This window comes from Aulonocara stuartgranti, assembly GCF_965226115.1.
Source record: "Aulonocara stuartgranti genome assembly, chromosome: 9".
NCBI classification, from domain to species: Eukaryota; Metazoa; Chordata; class Actinopteri; order Cichliformes; family Cichlidae; genus Aulonocara; species Aulonocara stuartgranti.
Window position 1 is genome coordinate 17,417,813 of NC_138960.1, and position 17,078 is coordinate 17,434,890.

At 40.6% G+C, this 17,078-nt stretch overlaps 1 protein-coding gene and 1 long non-coding RNA gene across 8 annotated transcripts in view; one reads left to right on the plus strand and one right to left on the minus strand.

The window, feature by feature from the left end:
• Window positions 1-17,078, minus strand: part of dpp6a (dipeptidyl-peptidase 6a) — a 267,275-nt gene that overhangs the window by 105,403 nt on the left and 144,794 nt on the right. The window contains exon 1 of one of the 7 annotated variants that reach the window (XM_082546446.1): window positions 14,830-15,293. The exons of 4 other annotated variants lie outside the window; for them this stretch is intronic. In XM_082546446.1, the coding sequence (XP_082402572.1) occupies window positions 14,830-14,886 (57 nt within the window). In that variant the 5' untranslated portion in view covers window positions 14,887-15,293. Of the gene's footprint in view, window positions 1-397; window positions 686-14,829; window positions 15,294-17,078 lie in introns of those variants that run through there. 2 more of the 7 variants (XM_082546448.1, XM_082546450.1) reach the window with 2 other exon arrangements.
• On the plus strand, window positions 1,989-5,900 carry LOC309714208. The gene is made up of 3 exons (XR_014278851.1): window positions 1,989-3,017; window positions 4,797-5,227; window positions 5,773-5,900. It is a non-coding gene; the product is annotated as an uncharacterized lncRNA (long non-coding RNA).

Sequence of the window (17,078 nt, forward strand, 5' to 3'; positions counted from 1 at the left end):
TCTTTCCAAAATAAAAGCTATACTATCCGCTTCTTCTGGGCTATATTCTCAGCAGCATAAGGAGAATCATGTGCTAACAGCTGTCTAAATGACTCGGCTAAAGTTAGTAGCATGCTTGTTGTTTTTGTCTTTGCACTAGGATGATGTCGGTGTAAATGTGCAGTCATATTCGTTGTGTTCCCACTAGTGCTTTCAGGTTAATCTCGTTGAAATGACCTTAACGCCACAACACGGCAAATCTCCGTTAACGAGCTACCGCCGATCGCTCCGTGCATGGGGCTAGACGGCCAACACGTTAACGAGCTAACTGCGCTAACACACTAGTTCACACCAATGTAATTGAGCATTGCATGGCACATCCAACATACTGTTTTACTTTAGTCCATGACTCGCTTACCTTCAGGGTCATACGTCACATGAAAACCAAAATAATTCCAAACGCCAGATCTGAATGAGGGTCAATTTGCCTGTTGCAAGGAGAGCTTAACTTCTGTCTCGCTAGCTTGCCCTGTGCTCTTCCTTCTGACGATGCTGTCTGTGTGGAGCGCTCAGTGGATCTGCGCTCGACAGTGCAGCCTAGGCGGAGTAGTCGAACACAGATTCACTGAGCGCTCCACACAGACAGCATCGTCAGAAGGAAAATTGATAAAATAAATTACAAATGTTGTATTGTTCGATATATATGCGTACCGAACCGAAAGCACTGTATCGAACGGTTCAATATCGATACGAATATCGTTGCACCCCTTATATATATATATATATATATATATATATATATATATATATATATATATATATATATATATATATATATATATATATATAATTAATCAACTGGTTTAAACCAAACATAATCTGTAATACATAAGGGGATCAGGTAAAAGTGCACAGATCAGAGTGTAACACATTTACATGTTTAAAAAATCCTAAAAAATAAAAAGATCAAACCTAACCCAGGATATTTCTCAGTCACAGAGACCAAGAGACTGGTTGGTGACCCAAATTGCAACCTGGTTCCCTGACCACACAGTAGGTTTCTGGTTGCCAGGTGAAACGTATTGCAAAGAGGGAGGAGCTCCGCAAACCTTAATGACTGCTTTAGTCACTAGCACACTGCCACAGTTCCCTGTAATTTGTTTCTGTCTCTGCAGACACTTAGAGCTGCTGTGTAACTGGAAAAGGTGTGGCACAAACTGTACATGGAGAATGACAACTTTGACAGTTATTGTTGTGCAAGATCGCTGCAAAAAACACATTTCAAAAGTTCCAACTTGTACTATGAAGTGTGCATAGTACAAGTCGGAACTATTCAAATGTTTGAAGATAATTTGGCATCTTCCATGGAAAACCATGTGTTAATAGACCTCTCTCCCTTGTTATTGATCTCTGGCTCTCTTCCACAGCATGTCTTTTGTCCTATTTTCCTTCTCCTTTCACCCCAACCAGAGTTTTTCTTCCTGTTAAAAGGGAGTTTTTCCCTTCCCACTGTTGCCAAAGTGCTTGCTCGTAGGGGGTCATATGATTGGATTTTTCTCTCTATGTATTATTGTAGCATCTACCTTACAAATATAAAGCACCTTGAGGTGACTGCTATTGTGATTTGATGCTGTATGAATAAAATTGAACTGAACTGAACTTAAGCCTCCCACATAAGCCTTCAGCAACAACTTACAACTTGTTGGGGAATAAACACAATTGCAATATTGACCAGGGCTTTAAGTTGCTCTTAAGGTTGAAGTGAAGACAAACCTCTATTGCCATGTCTAATGTCCAGTGGAGGGAAGGTTCCCTTTTTATACAAAATATATAGTTTGAAATTACCCCACTTCTGACTCCATTTATTGGATGTTTCTGAACAATTTTATGGTCCCAGTCACTAGTTGTAAGTGTTCTTTGAAACACCATACTTGTAAATTATGGTTGCATTTATAGATGAGACAAGATAAAGATAAGATCATAAGCAGGCTTTAAGGTGTGGCTACTAGAGATGGCACGATACCACTTTTTTATGTCCGATACCGATACCGATATCATAAATTTGGATATCTGCCGATACCGATATGAATCCGATATAGTGTTTTTTAATCAACAAAACTGTTTTTTAAAATATCTTGCTGCATTTTGCAAGTCTGCAAGTTCATACTCAAGTTTAAAACAACAACTACACTAAAGCTATTCTGTTATACCTGTATACAAAAAAAATATTTCATAGTTCAGCAATACTGATCAATCTAATAAACCTAAACCTACACCATCCTCCCTATTCTGGTATTTTAAAGAGTACTTAGCGTAAATATTAAGCAACCTAACTAATAGGGTTCCAACTCCCAGCAACAAAAATAAAAAAATAAAAAATAGGGAACCACCCCTCACGCTCCACCTCATGATGCTTAATCGACGTAATCAACCTTAATTTGATAAAGTGTGAAAAAAATGCACAGAAATCAATTATTTTTCAAGAAATATTAAATAGATTCAACATCTTTCTTCAACAAAATTGCAGACTGCACAGATGGTACCTTCCCAAAGGAAAAAGTACTATAGCTTACTAGGGTATATATATTAGACTTAACAGTTACTATATACAATAATAGACTTCTATTCATTTTACATAAAATTAAAACTTTGGGTGTCAGATAATTATTTATTAAAAGCTCGACATTTTAAATGAGAATAAGAAAGAAAAGTATGTCTTTGTGCCCCCTTTTCCCTGTTCATGCCCTATCGGCCCCCCTGGCTAAACTTTGCTAGATCCGCCCCTGCACAGTTACAGCCGTAAGCTACGTAGAAAAAGATCCTCGAGTAGAAAGTAATATTAAATACATTCTAACAACAGCTGATCAAGCTTAAACGTGCTGCTGTTGTTCAGCCGCTGGTTTCCTCTTTCTGGTGCAAAGTGGGCCAAAAACAAACCAGAGAGACGGACTCGCGACAGAAAAGCCGATCAGCTGATCGTTAAGCAGTTTCATGATTGAAGTAGCAGCAGGAGAGGCAGTCGCTCCATATATCGTTTGGTAAGCTTAACGCAGGAATGCTTTACAAACATTCAGAGATGGACTTACACACTTGCTTTACTTCTCTCGGGGATAACTTTGTCGGAGATGAAATGCCGGGTTGCTAGCGAAGCTCCACATGCTATCCAGACCACCGACAGGTCCCGCATGCCACAGCCGCTCTATCACGTGATGCATACTGCTCCGACTGCTAACGTTCTGAGGTGAGTTACGGCGTGTTGCAAGTTTTGTGAGGTGCTTTCGTGATATTTAATGGATCGGATTACATTTTTTATTTTTCTCCGATATCCGATCCAGTAATTTAGGTCAGTATCGGACCGATACGTAATATCGGATCGGTCCATCTCTAGTGGCTACCCCTATGATTGACAGGTCTCCTTATGATTGCTTTGGTCACTAACATTTTGCCACAGTAGCCCATAGCTTACATGGAAGACAGCAACTTGTCCACAAACACAAACACTCTAACTAATTGTCAAGTGCAGTGAAGCTGTGAAAGCTTTATTTAGACACATCCCACATTCTGAACCTCAGCTGATGCAACTTACTATTCAAAGTCTCTGGGCCTGTGTGACTCAGGCACTAAGGGGAAAAGACTCCACACAAGTTTTGAAATCTACTAACTAGTAATCTTTTTCAATTTTGGTTTGCTGTGTTTGAAGTTGACTCCCTTGTGTTTTATGTACATTGTTTGCCTGCTAATTGATGTTCTTTTTCCAATTTAAGTTGTTAAAGATAACCCTCTGTTTCAAAACTTTCACATCATAATTATCTACTGAAGGCGATAACAAGTAAAAGGTATTACATTTGGCACCCTAAAGTCTGAAAGGCCAGAAAACTTCAAACAGAAAGTGTTCTCTACTCATAGTGCAATCTGATAAGTATAACAAGAACTGTTAATTTTGATATCTTACTGTCCTGAAGCAAATTCAAGGGTCAGTGACAGCTGATATAAAATTGGTGATAAAAACTCACTGGGGAGCTTTTTAAGCTTCATACAGACCCAGAGAATACCCAGGAGTGTAGTTTTTTTTCTCCTCTAAAAAGATAACAACTGACTGAGTGTGGGAGAACCTGTATTTCACTGATATAAGCAGGGATAGATGTTATAATTCAGAGGCAATTGACAGCACCCTGAGGATCACTGAAATGAGATAATAAACTCCACAGTGAAAACCCTGTGTGGAACTATGTGGACTTCTAATCTCGAAAATGGTAAAGACGGAAGATTCAATCAGACAAAGTATTTTAGTATCTCTTCTTGGCCATATAAAGCAGATGAACGATGAATCGTGCCAGGTGCGAATAAGTAGGTAGGCCACTAAAACATTTCAGTAACAAACAAGCAAAATTCTCATCTGCATACACGTTCCACCAAACTATAAGCTGAATTCACAGGGATTGAAAAGCCTATGAAAACACCGACTTTCTGTGGTAATTAGCACCCTGTGTGCAATGCCAATTCAAGCCAAGTGCCGCTGTAGCACATTTTCATATCAGGAGAACAATAGCCAAATCAAAAGCGCCAATCACGCGTCCTGTCGTGTTTGATGTTCGAACAAAGTTGGGTGCTCATTTGCAGTAACACTGAAATCAGGGCTGCATGCTCATTTGCCAGAATGAGATGCACATTAGCCGAGCTTTTGTTTAACTAGCGACGAAAACTAAATCAAAGGAATAGCATAAAACAAGACAGCAATGCAATTAATGACCAATATTCATTTGCCCTACTCACTTTGTCTGTTTTTATCTCTCTGTGTGTGTTTTCTTTGTGCAAAGCTGCATATTGAGCAACCGAATCTCCATAGAAACCAGGCTGCTGCTGGGCATTTGGAGCGTGCCCAGAAAATGTCATGATGAAAGTCAGCAATTCAGCAATGGGCACTAAACGCCACTGAGGAGACATGTAATGGCTGCCAATATTTTGAGCATGGGAAAACAGCAGGGGGTTGACACTGTCGCCTCTGACCACCTCCCTTCTACTCAGACTTATGTTTTTATAGCTGGCAGAAGCAAGACTGGGATGCATGCCAACCGATAGACAGTCCAGGATGGAGCTGACAACAGGACTGTCAGACAGATGACACAGGCGCATGCTTCTCAAGTAGAGAAAGATGATATTGTATCGGGCCGCCTACTTTCACGCTCCCACCACTATAATGTGATGAGCTGTCACATTAAAATCCTCAAGTTGGTCAATTTGGAGCGCTGTGAGTATTCCCCTACGGCAAGAATTATTGCACTCATAACAATAACGCTAAAGGTTTGAGACGATAAATGTCAGCAGGAACACTGGTTGGAAGGCTGGCCCGGGCTTTGAAAAGAAAGCCCATTCTTAAAAGGTCTGTGACTGGCTGAGCACCCAGATGCCAAATTATGGGTCTTCAGGCCCCTGCAGGCTACTGAGTGGGCTCTGTGTGCTGCCTCATCAGGCAATTTGCAGGGAAGTGGGGAGAAATTTGTTATTCATTAGTGTCTAAGTGAGGATTTTTTTTTAACAAACTATACCATGACATTAAGTGTAAACTCAGAAACTAGAGCCTAAATAAGACAAGCCTTCCGACTTGATAAGCTCACCTCATCTCTGTGTACCATTTTGAGGTGTCACACACACACTACAGTGGCATAAACAACCCCTGGCAGCATGTCCAATGAAGCTGGAGCACGAGCGTCTCCTAATTCGCATCTGAGCCTACAGGCAATTACCTGCTTATCATTCGTGACTAGCACTCTCTCTTCTGAATGTTTGTCACAGGCGTGGAGGTGGCGCCGAGATGACAGCGGGGACCCGAGGGGGGCCGACGGTGAACCTGGAAACGCTCAACGTTTCAATTAGAGGCTCGGCGGAACACGGTGGCTCCTGATCGCCTTCCTGCTCTGCAGCTCTAGGCCCCTAATTACAGCAGGTCGATAAGCCCAGGAAACACAGCTCCAATGGACTGAGGCAAGGCACAGATAAACACAAACGAAGACGAGAATACAAAGACATATCAACTTGCCCACTGAAACACACATGCTTTATATGGTACAGACACACAAGGCACGTGGAGATAAACTGCTGATTAATCTGACTTCATGGTGCATACAAAATGCACACACAATCACTGGCTGCACGTCCGTACACATATTTTCTTTCATTTTGATCTAAATTATTCTGGTTTAAGCTTTTGGGTCGAGGTCTTTTCTCCAAATCTGATTTAATACTGTCGGGTTTTACATGCACGGATGAACAGCACAAAAGCGATGAGTATTTCCTGCATTCACCTTCCTCGGTATCTATCTCGTTTCTACACATCTTCATCAGCTCCCTAAAGGCGTGCACATATCGTGTTCAGCACAATAGCTGTTATTGTGTTACTCTAAAACCGATGGTGTTAAAAATAAACTCGCCATAGATGAACAGCTGCCTTTTTTTTAAGTTGCTTCAACACAGCAGACATGTTCAGAAAGAGCACACAGCAGAGGAAAGCAAAAGCTTAAACAGTGAAAGTGGTAGAATTTTTCTTATGAGCAGAAGGTTTATTTCACTGCTCTGACAACCAATGAAATTTCCTCTAGTTTGACATGGTTTAGGTATGTCACCAGAACTGATACTTTATATACCTTTCAATGTGAAAATTATAAAAACGTGATATTATTTAGGTGTTTTTTGTCATACTGTAGGTACTGTAGGCAGTGGATGTACTATGGATGCAATTTTTCCAGACATACAGCACACCTCTACCAGGTCTAGTCTATCCTAGTGCATGCTGAAGAAGAAGTACTGCCACAAGCACAGGAAAAACTAAATCTGGAAGACAACTAAATGTTGTAATAGCTCTGCCACAAGGCATTCGCGAAAGTCGCAAATTTCAGTATGCAAACTAGGTTCTCGTACTTCCTTTTTTATATAGAACGCCTAAAACACTAGCATGTAGATCTATTTAAAGAATGCAAGCTGAATGAGTTTAAGCTCAGCATCCCAAGTATTTGCCTTCTTATGGAACCATTTTGTTTTTGACAGCAGGCAATGCCACTGTAAAACTAAACCACTGCTCAAAGTTTGCAATAGCTAACATTATATAAATCCTTAAACTAACACAATACCTCATAGTAATGTTAGTAGACTAATCAGCAACCATCTTAACATTTCATTATTCTGTGTTCTGTTGACGTATTGTTAAGATTTTAAATAAAAAGTAGAGCGGGACTGATATATTGGATGGTAAATTCTTGCAGCTACATCAGGATTGGCATTCGTAGTGGCTGATAAAGAAAATTAAAAAAAATAAAGAAGCGATGGGAGAAACACTCTTCAATTATGTTATGAACGTTGACGTTGCCCCTACAAAGATCATCAGCTGATCCAAGCAAAATCAGAGTAATCTAAGACATGTCATAATAATAAAATAGGATTTTTTTTTTAACTGTGCTTTCATGCTATCTTAGTAAAGATTAAAAAATAACTACACATACAAAATTTTAGGGAAATCTGTTTATATTCCATGTGTCTGAAAGAAAATAAATAATGGCTAACATCAGATTTTTAAGTCGCCAAACTTCAGTGTGAGTCATGGTCTTAAAAATGCGACACTAGTCTTCTACCACCAAAGCAGTGATTTACAACTGCTTTTGAATTAACAAGTTCAAGTTTACGTACATCATATAATCATTTTGCTTTGGTATCAAGAATTGTGAAATTCTACTTGTATTGGGTCCCACAACTACATTTTTTATTTATTTTTTTTTCCTTTTCCCCCCTGCTGATTAAGGTGTTTTACATTTCACATTTTTATTCCCATTGGGCTTTTAAAAATGACTAACCAGAAGATTAGGCTCCATGTAGGCCATTAAATCTGAAAAGTTCTAATTCAAAACGCGATTGCAGTTCATTTATAAAACATACATTAGATTAGATATAATAATATTCTAAATACCTTTACCTTATTTATATCAATTTGAAAGAGGGCGAGGAGAAAAAGGCATGACTTAGACTTCTGGGCCAGTTGGTTCATTTATGGAAATATGACCGCTCAGGTTCATAGAGGAAAAAGCGGAACATTGTTTAATAGCATCTCGATGCATATTCTGTGCTGACTCGCGTAGCTTAGAGACACAATTAGAATGCAACAAAGGAGCAAAAAAAATTTTTTCCCCAACACCTGACAGAAAGAATTGCTGAACTTTTCCTAAATGAGGCAGTTTTACACACTATTTGGAAACTCCTCCTGAGGTGTTTTCATAAAGCCACACACACACACGATGTCTACACTGACTGTTAGTGAGATGGAGGATTGTCATGACATTTAGTTTGACCGTTGCTCCAAACACTGAATATTTATTGCTGTATTAAAGCCCCCCTCCCATCCCCCACTCCCATGCTTTATAAGCCATTTCGGCAAAGAACATTTAAATCATGACAACAATCGTGATGAATTGCCATGCTAGCTGCCTGGCAATCTCGCCTCTAATCTCCACTTCAGACCCCAACATTACGGCTCAATTGGTCATAATTGCCCTTTAGATGAACTATGGCACAAACATTAGGGACATCCAATTCTCCTCTAAATCCATCTTCCATTCCCTCTTATCAGTCAAGGGCAGTCAGTAAACAGGAGGAACTGGCCTATCATCTATTAGCATTCCAAAACTGAATAATCTTGTCACTCTTACTTTTCCCGAATCTATTTCAGCTATTCTGCTTATCTCTCTTATTAAAAAGTGGCTACCCTAAAAAGATTCAACAAAGTGAGAAGAAAGAAAAAAGGGGAAAAAGTGTATGTGATAAAACTGACTGCTCTGACAGCATGTTTGCTAGTTGGTTTATCACAACAGGAGAAATCTATGTGGAAGTGAGCAAAGTTCCACGCCAAGTTTGCAGTTGTGTGGTTTTAAAAGAAGTTTGTGCATTTCCCAAATGAAATGTACTCTAGTATGCTAGTTGGAAGCAAAGTCACTCAAAGCTGGAAAGTCCATCATACAGAAAATGTAGACTGAGGACTTCAGAAGAACCTCATAAATATCTGTTTAAATAGCCTGCCAGAAGGTGGATAAAAGTTTTCCTATACAGAACTTCTCACTGTATCACACTGAGGAAGCAAGGTGGTGGTCAGATCTTTTCCCTGAAGCTTGGTAACTCCATCTGTCCAACTACTGAGGCACCACACACCGAAGTGCTCCAAAGCCAGCTGGGACTAAGCTCTCCAGCATGTGCTGGGTCTGCCCTAAGGCCTCTTCCTGATATGACATGCACAAATACCTCACCTAGGAGATGCCCAGAAGGCATCCTAGTTAGATGCCTGAACCAACTCAACCAGCCCCTTTCAACGTGGAGGGGCGCATCTCTTCTGAGCCCCTCCTGAATGACCAAGCTCCTCTATTACCCCTCGAAAGAAGATCATTTCCGATGTTTATATCCACAGTCTCAATCTTTTTGTCACTACCCAGAGCTCCTGGCCCATAGTTGAGGGTATGAGTTACATGGAAATAGACATTAAACTGAAAACAACCTGTCTGTCAGTCTCACAGTCTGCTCTCCAACATACATGGGATGAGCCTCGTAACTACTTTCAGAAAATAACCCAAGACTGTAGCTAACATATCACCAGTTAGTCACATAGTTCCACTGATCTTCTCTTCTATTTTCTCTGTAGCAAGCCGATTAGCTCAGCCACTTGTGGGAAAACACATTCTCTGTGGTTGCCTCTGTGTTGTAATTAGATGACAAAGACATATCAGCAGGATTAGGTGACTCCCATGGCAGAGAAACAGAAGGATGCCACAGAAATAATCTAGAGGTCTGTTCAATTTCCTATTAATCCCAGTGTACAGGCGTTGGCTGCAAATCAGCTGGGGCATAGCAGCTTCATATCTTGCCAGGGGGTACTTGTGAGATAGTCTTCAAATAACCAGAATAAATGGGGCCTAATGGCTAAAATAGCCGTTTACACTTGGTTTAAACAAAAAAAAAAACTGTCCACACTATCCTTTTAGTTTTCACAAACACAGTATTGATAATGCATCTGAGCTGAAATAAAAACAATGCTTCTGACAGGGAACATGACTTTACCCAAAAAACATGCATTCTGTTAATGCATGTTGACTGTCTGGTTAAGGATTTACAACAGGATACGCTCCCTTGATGATTTACTAGACATTAGCAGCTGTTGCAAAGGTTGAAAGTCACTGATATGATGTGGCTGCTTCTAGAAATTCTTTACTTTTTTGCCTAAAAAAGCATGGCAGATCCCTTAACTTGTTGCCCATAATACTTACTGAAAGTCTTTAAAAAATGTAATTAAAAGTAAGTAAATTGCATTTATTATCTCAATGCCTTCTATCAAAAATGTGATGAAAATTGCAACCTCACGAAACCCCCATATGAATCGAGAAGCCAGCGTAAATACATGAGAAATGTAATAAAAGCTTTTGAAAATGTGAATAAGCCATAAAGTGTTGTGCCTGCATTGCTTTAGCTAGTGATCACTGTAGGGCTGTCAGTGATGGTAAAAGTGTGCTCATCTGTGGAAAGCTGTAATGTTAAAAAATTTTCCAGCTAAAGAGTGAGCTGCAACACATCAGAATGATGGAGTTTATTGTTAGCACACGATCCACTCATCATTCAAGTGATGATGCAAGTGATAGTCTTTTTTTCCCAAAATCCTGCTAAATAAAAACATGAATTAACTGTGGCCCAAAAATCAAGGTATAATGGATTAGGAGAATGGTTACACCGGTAACATAGAGTCTGTTTTTTTGAAAGACATACTATTGAGATTTAGCTCAGTCTCATAACCACCTGGAAACTTTTTAAAAGTATTTTCATCTCCATAATAGAAGCTTGCATAAAATTTGACTGAAAAACAAAAACAAAACAGAGCTATTCTCCATCCAATCCCCACTGAGCCTCACTGCAAGCTCCCAAGCAAGCTAATCCACTGATAACCGCATTGAAATTAATTTATTTTGCCGTGTAATTGTGCTGTTTTAAACACGTGTCAGGGTCTACATTCACTGTAAGCTAATCTGGCACATTTTAGTCACGCTGACAAATGAATACTTAACCTGTGACAGTTGTTAGAAAGTAGAAAAATCGACATAATACACATTACATTGACAATGAAATCACATTCTGCAGGAAAGTTCATGCAAAAGCACAAATGTCAATACAGGTGCAGTGCAGATGATCCCACTCTTGTGTCTTGTGTGTAAGTTGCTACTTTAATCAACATCTGTTTGAGCACTTGTCATGCGTGCTCTTCATCGGCAGGCTACCGAGGCACCACACCAAGGTGAATGAAACAAAACACGGGCTGATTAAAGCCACGCTTATCTTTGCAATACAACAGGAAGCATGCTAAAATGAAATATCACCCATTTCACAATTTTTGAACCTTTCACCATCGTAAAAAGAGCGTGTTCCCTTCTGACTTCTTCACATCAATATTTCGGTTTGACATTCAAGTGAGCATCTTCAGGTTTTATGTTTGAATTTATCAGCTCGTGGCAGACAGGCTCCATTTCAAGTGAACAACAGCTTATCAATATTTGAGAACAGCAACCCTTCAGAAACCTCACTTAAGATCGACATGACGCTGAATACTATCATGATACTAAGTAAGCAGCCTCTCTTAGAAAAAAGACATGCTATCGGAAGGCCAGTCCTTTGTATAACTAATTCAGAACACCAAATTCTTGCTGTGAGAGAGAGAGTAAGTAAGTAAGATCATAGCCCTTGCATCCTACCCATGCTATGGCTTGATTCTTTCTTTGGCCCTTAGATGTCTATCCTCTTCAACACCCACAGCCTGCTCCACTCAGCTGTTGCTCAAGCTGCCGCAATGGCATGATCTGAGTTTTTGGCATTGAATCCCCTACCCCCCACCACCAAAAAAACCCCAAAAAACCCTTTTCTGTTCTGCTAGTACGAGACTGCACAAATTCAGGTCTAAGAGGGAAGGCTTTGCTTTTCAGCTCGTCTCTCACCACATCTAAGTCTCTCTCTTTAGACTGTGTTACCTACTATGGTTTCCAAAGAGTGTGGGTGGGGGGGGGGGGAAAGGCCTGATTATTAGGATGAAGGGTGGAAGTGAATCTGCAGAAGTCTCACCCATTAAAAGCTGGGTGCTGTGATCTCTGCTTTAAAGCCGCACTGAGCTTCGAATGGCTGCGAGAAAAATAACTGAAATCTGTATAATGCAACCGTTCACAGTGCAGGCGTGTTTACCAAGCCAGCAGGGTTTGTTCTTCCCTTTAAACACAACTATCTTGCTCCTGTTGTCCATATCATGCAGCAGATATTAATTTCAACAACTGCCGTGCGTCAAACCTGCAGGTTCCCCAATCACAGCACTCTGGTTCATTACCTAGACAGCGATGAAACACCAAAGGTATGTGTATTTTGACAACAGCTTTCAATTAATCCAGTGTCTCATCTCTGCAAATGCATTGCCTCCCCTGCCTCATCTCGACCTCTTACACCTTCAGAACCTCTACCTTGTTTCAGTAATGAGGGTTAGCGATGTGACTCTGTGCTGCTGCAGCTAGGTGATTACTGAAGAGCTGCTGCTGTTATCTCTAGTGAGCTGCCCTCTATCTCCATCCTCTGTCCCTGGACCACAAGCCCTGCTAGCAGACCATCAATCAGCGGATCACTGCAGGAGCACATGTAATCACAGTGGCCGTGTCTCCTGATGTAAAGTGTTTCCAAAAACACACGTCTTTGTTAGACTGGAGGTTTAAAAAATAATATGCTTGAGGCCATTGTTTGATTACCCTATTCAAGTCTCAGGAAAGTCCACGGAAAGTCACAAACTGCCATCTGCTGATGTTTGAGAATGACCAGGTCTTTCTGGTAATTATCACAAAGATCGCTGGGACTAGAATGCCCCCCCCCCAGGTCTCAGCTGATCTTGTGAGCAGAAGGACCGTCTATCTGAAAGAGCCAGCTGATAAGTAAAAAACACTTTTGATTTGGGGGGGAAAAAAACAAACAAAAAAATAGAACTTGATTATTTGATAAGCCAGAAGATGTATCAACTGAATCGTTTATTAAGCAAAAACATCCATTCCAAGTTTTTGAATGATGAGCTGTTTCTCAGCTCTTTGTTGTACTGCTGAAAATGAAACGGCTTTGTATTCAGCGTTGTTGTTCAGACCAAACTAATACTCTGAGGTTGTCACCTTGGGAGCTTGAAACTTGTGAGACGGGGCTTTTGCCATTTTCTGGAAACTCAACTCATTGATTTGTTGGGGAGGAAAAATAATTATGAAAATAAGTGTTGCAGCTCTATTTCATCCTTTCAAAATACACATCTAATTAGAGCCTGAGGGGATGTCTTTACATTTCTTCTTTGTCTTACCAACACTCCTGAACAACCTAACATATCTAAATTGCCATGGCACAAGACAGGAGAAAAGAAAAACCCTCACGGTTTCTCCAGAAGCATTTTCCATTGATTTGCACAGTTAATTTCAGGACAGTCTAATCTACTCCTTGGTGATGTTGATGTTTGTGCCTGCACAGTCTGTAATGCATGTGCACAGTGCGCAGGGTGCTACTTGGGGACCTTTGACTGCCTCCAAGGGTGTGAGCGACAGTCTGCTGCTAAATCACAGCATGGGGGAGATTGTCTGCTTGGCAGGATAAAACCAAGTGTCCTTCTCACCTTTTCTGTCATTATTAGACAGGTGCGGCACACAGGTGGAGGACAACAGTAACAGATGCCATCTAATGTTAAAGTTTAAGTTGACAGACTGGCTGGAGGGGATGAGATGTGATATATAGGGATTCACCTAAAACAGTCTTGAATGTGGCTGTATGCAGTATAATGAACACAGAACAACAGGATTAGAGGATCTGGATGTCCAGATATCCAAACTAACATCTGTCAGAGCATATTTGTAATGGCACCACGGAATTTATGAGTTTCTTAATTTTATTTTGCTACAATTCCAAAAACTTTCAAAAATATTAAACGTTTGTAGGTAAGAAGCAATTCATTTGCATCATTATTCAAATTCAAGGGCTCTGTGCTGTAGGTGGAGGCACATTATTTGTTAACCTTGACATTAACATAGCACGATAAAAAGGGCTCTTTGTTATCGCAACACGAAACATTCGTGCTTAAAATGATTTTCCCTGAAGTGTCCGCCGGCTGTGGTACCTCAGTGGAGGCGGGTCAGCAGATGCTCCATCATTACTGAGTGATGGAGGTAGCGAATAAAAACAGAACAGAGCCACCCTGCACCACCACATCAAAAAAAATGCAACAGTGTTCTCAGCCTGCAGACTGAAGAGAGCACAAAAAACGAGCACGTCTGGGGAAAAAAGATCAGAAGATGAGTGAAGATGACGTGATGATATAAAGTGATATAATCATTAGTCGCACTTTTGCAGGCCTTCCAACGCGATTCAAGTTGGGTTAATTGGGCTCATTTGCGTGCTCTGCTGCTGCAAGGTGAAGCGCACTGGACGCAATGGACAACACAAGCTGCTCCTTGTCTCCCGTGCGTAAAGTCACACAATAATTACCGCTGAATAATAAAGACGATTACAACGGAGGCTGTAAAATAAATCTACCGGCGGTGATGATCTGACAGCACCGGCTAGCCTTTCACTTCCACGAATGACTCCCTGTCCAACTGCTTTAAACGAGCTCAGAGTACCAAATTATACACGTTTCTGCCCTCCGCACACCATTCCAGTCTGTGAAAAAAGTCGCTGCAGCGTGTCATGCAAATAAACCCCGTGTTGGCCAAGCAAAGCGGAGGGGCAGCACAGGTTAACGGTGTAATTAATATGCGAGGAGGTGACAGGAAAGCTCATCCGTACCTGATCTTGCTGTTGAGTCGCTTTCGACGGTGCATTGCCTTCCTTTGCTGTGGTCATGATTCCCTAAAGCTGGGAGAAACTGTTGTTTCCCCGGCAGGAGCAAGGGAAAAATGCAAATACTGAAAGACACACACAGAGAGACGCACACACACACACACCGGTGCAGAACCAGTAAGTCAAAAAAAAGAAGAAAACGGAAAACGGTCTTTTTCCGGCGCCCACAAGCTTCGTGTGCAGTGACCAAGGTGTGAGATAACAAGTGGTATAAGGACGCGCTGCTCGGGAAGGGAAACGGCAAAGAAAAAAAAAAAGATTTTCAGTGGAAGCCAAAGAGGAGAGGAGGAGGAGGAGATAGCAGAGAGGGAGAGGGAGAGAGAGAGTCACGCATCTCTTCTTTAAACGCTCCGTGCGGGACTCTGCGTGCGCGCAAAACGCTTGACTTGCAAGTGATGCAGACTGAGTGGATTGCAATTAAAGATGCACGTTGAAATCACGCGGCTCAAACTTTAATTCAGAACTCGCGAGGAATACAAGTTCATAAAATATTCGTTTAGATTCACGAGGACAGTAAAACGCTCCTATTTTAAACACGAACAGTCATTATCATAAAGTCTCATCGCCTTATTTATATTCCTTTATTGCAAAAATAAAGCCAGCTCGCCATCTCATTAAGTCCATTCCCACATTCGTTTATTTTTCAGAGGCAGTGCTGCGGTAAAGCTGCCGGGTAAACTCTGCGATGGGAAATTAGTCTTTGATTTTCTTCAGTATGCCTGCAGCATTTTCATACAACAATTTTTGCACTGCATACGTTTCTTGTTGTAATTATGAAAAAAAGGAAATTCAATGCCTTGCTGCACTGATGCATTAGTAATGGCACTGAAACACTAAGTAGCCTGGATGTAATGTAACAGTATTAAATGTTATTCGGGAGCAGCAGCAGTAATAAAATAATCACATTCAGCAGTGAGAATGTTTGAAATTATGCTCAAGACATGAGTGGCTGTAAAAAGTTATGACCCAGAGGATGGAGAAGCCTGCAATAAAGTGGGACTTGTTAGTGCTTGGGCAAAAACTGCATTTAAAACAGTTCTGCCAGTCTGAGAGTTAAACTGAATCTTTAAGACTGAAGCAGGAGCAGGAAAAAAAGTTTACACTGCAGTAAAACAGAAAGGAACCAATTTTGCTGTCTGCATTTCATGATAAGAACTAAGAATTTTTTCATGGGCTTGTTCAGTTAATTACATCTCAAAGAAATCATGTACAATCTCTATTAAACACCGTCAGGAAATGACTTACTTTGATTTGCTCCTAGATGTACTTAATGTTAATTAATACCTTAGTCTCCAGTTTGACTCTTTATATTGCAGGTTTGCAACCAAGTGTGCTGCACTGTTAATTAAAATCAGGTGGCAACTGGGTGAAGTCAATTACCTTTGAAATCCCAAATGAAAATCTGCAGTGTTGCTTTTTGTGACCAGCAGAGCACAAGACACTGAAAAAAGCCCCGTTGTTCTAAAAGAGATAGCCTCAAAATAAAAAAGAAAGAAAGAAAACCTTTAAAATATCCCTGCATGTGATATCATTGCATTGTTTTCTGCAAAATTGCTGTTTTCTATTTTCAGTCATGCTGACTTATGTTATCTTTACATTGACAAATAACAACTTGAGCATTCCCCAAAGAAATGGGTTTCTCTCTGTGAACCGATCTAAAAGAGAGGGAATAATATAGGAAGTATTTCACCTGGTGTTGAATTCATAATTCGATTCAATCACAAAAAATGTGAGGTCTATATGTCAATGGTAGGTTGGTTTCGAGAGTTGATGAAATATTTTATCCTCTTGGAACACGTTATTTACTACCTGGTGGAGTAACCATTGGTAGCAAGCACAGCTGTTAGACATTTCTTGCTTTTTGCAAAGTGTCCAAAGCTACCGCCGTGATTAACATTCTGAGGTCTAAGTCTTCACTGGTGAAAACCCTAACTCTAACCCAATCTGAATATGCATTTTTGGTTTGTGAACACAATTTCCCCCCAAAAGTCAGTTTGGACTTTCTCTAAAATATAGGGCTAGGCTTACCACCTGTGATGGGTTAGTCCTCGGATAGTTCAGAGACTGGTTAAGCAACTCCATGTCCTTAATGTGCTTCATATTGAGGATTCGTTTCTCTACAAAAATAGCAAATGGACAGATGCTAAACAGCTCAATTTTGGTCTCATCAAAAACATCACAGTCCTCAATATAAA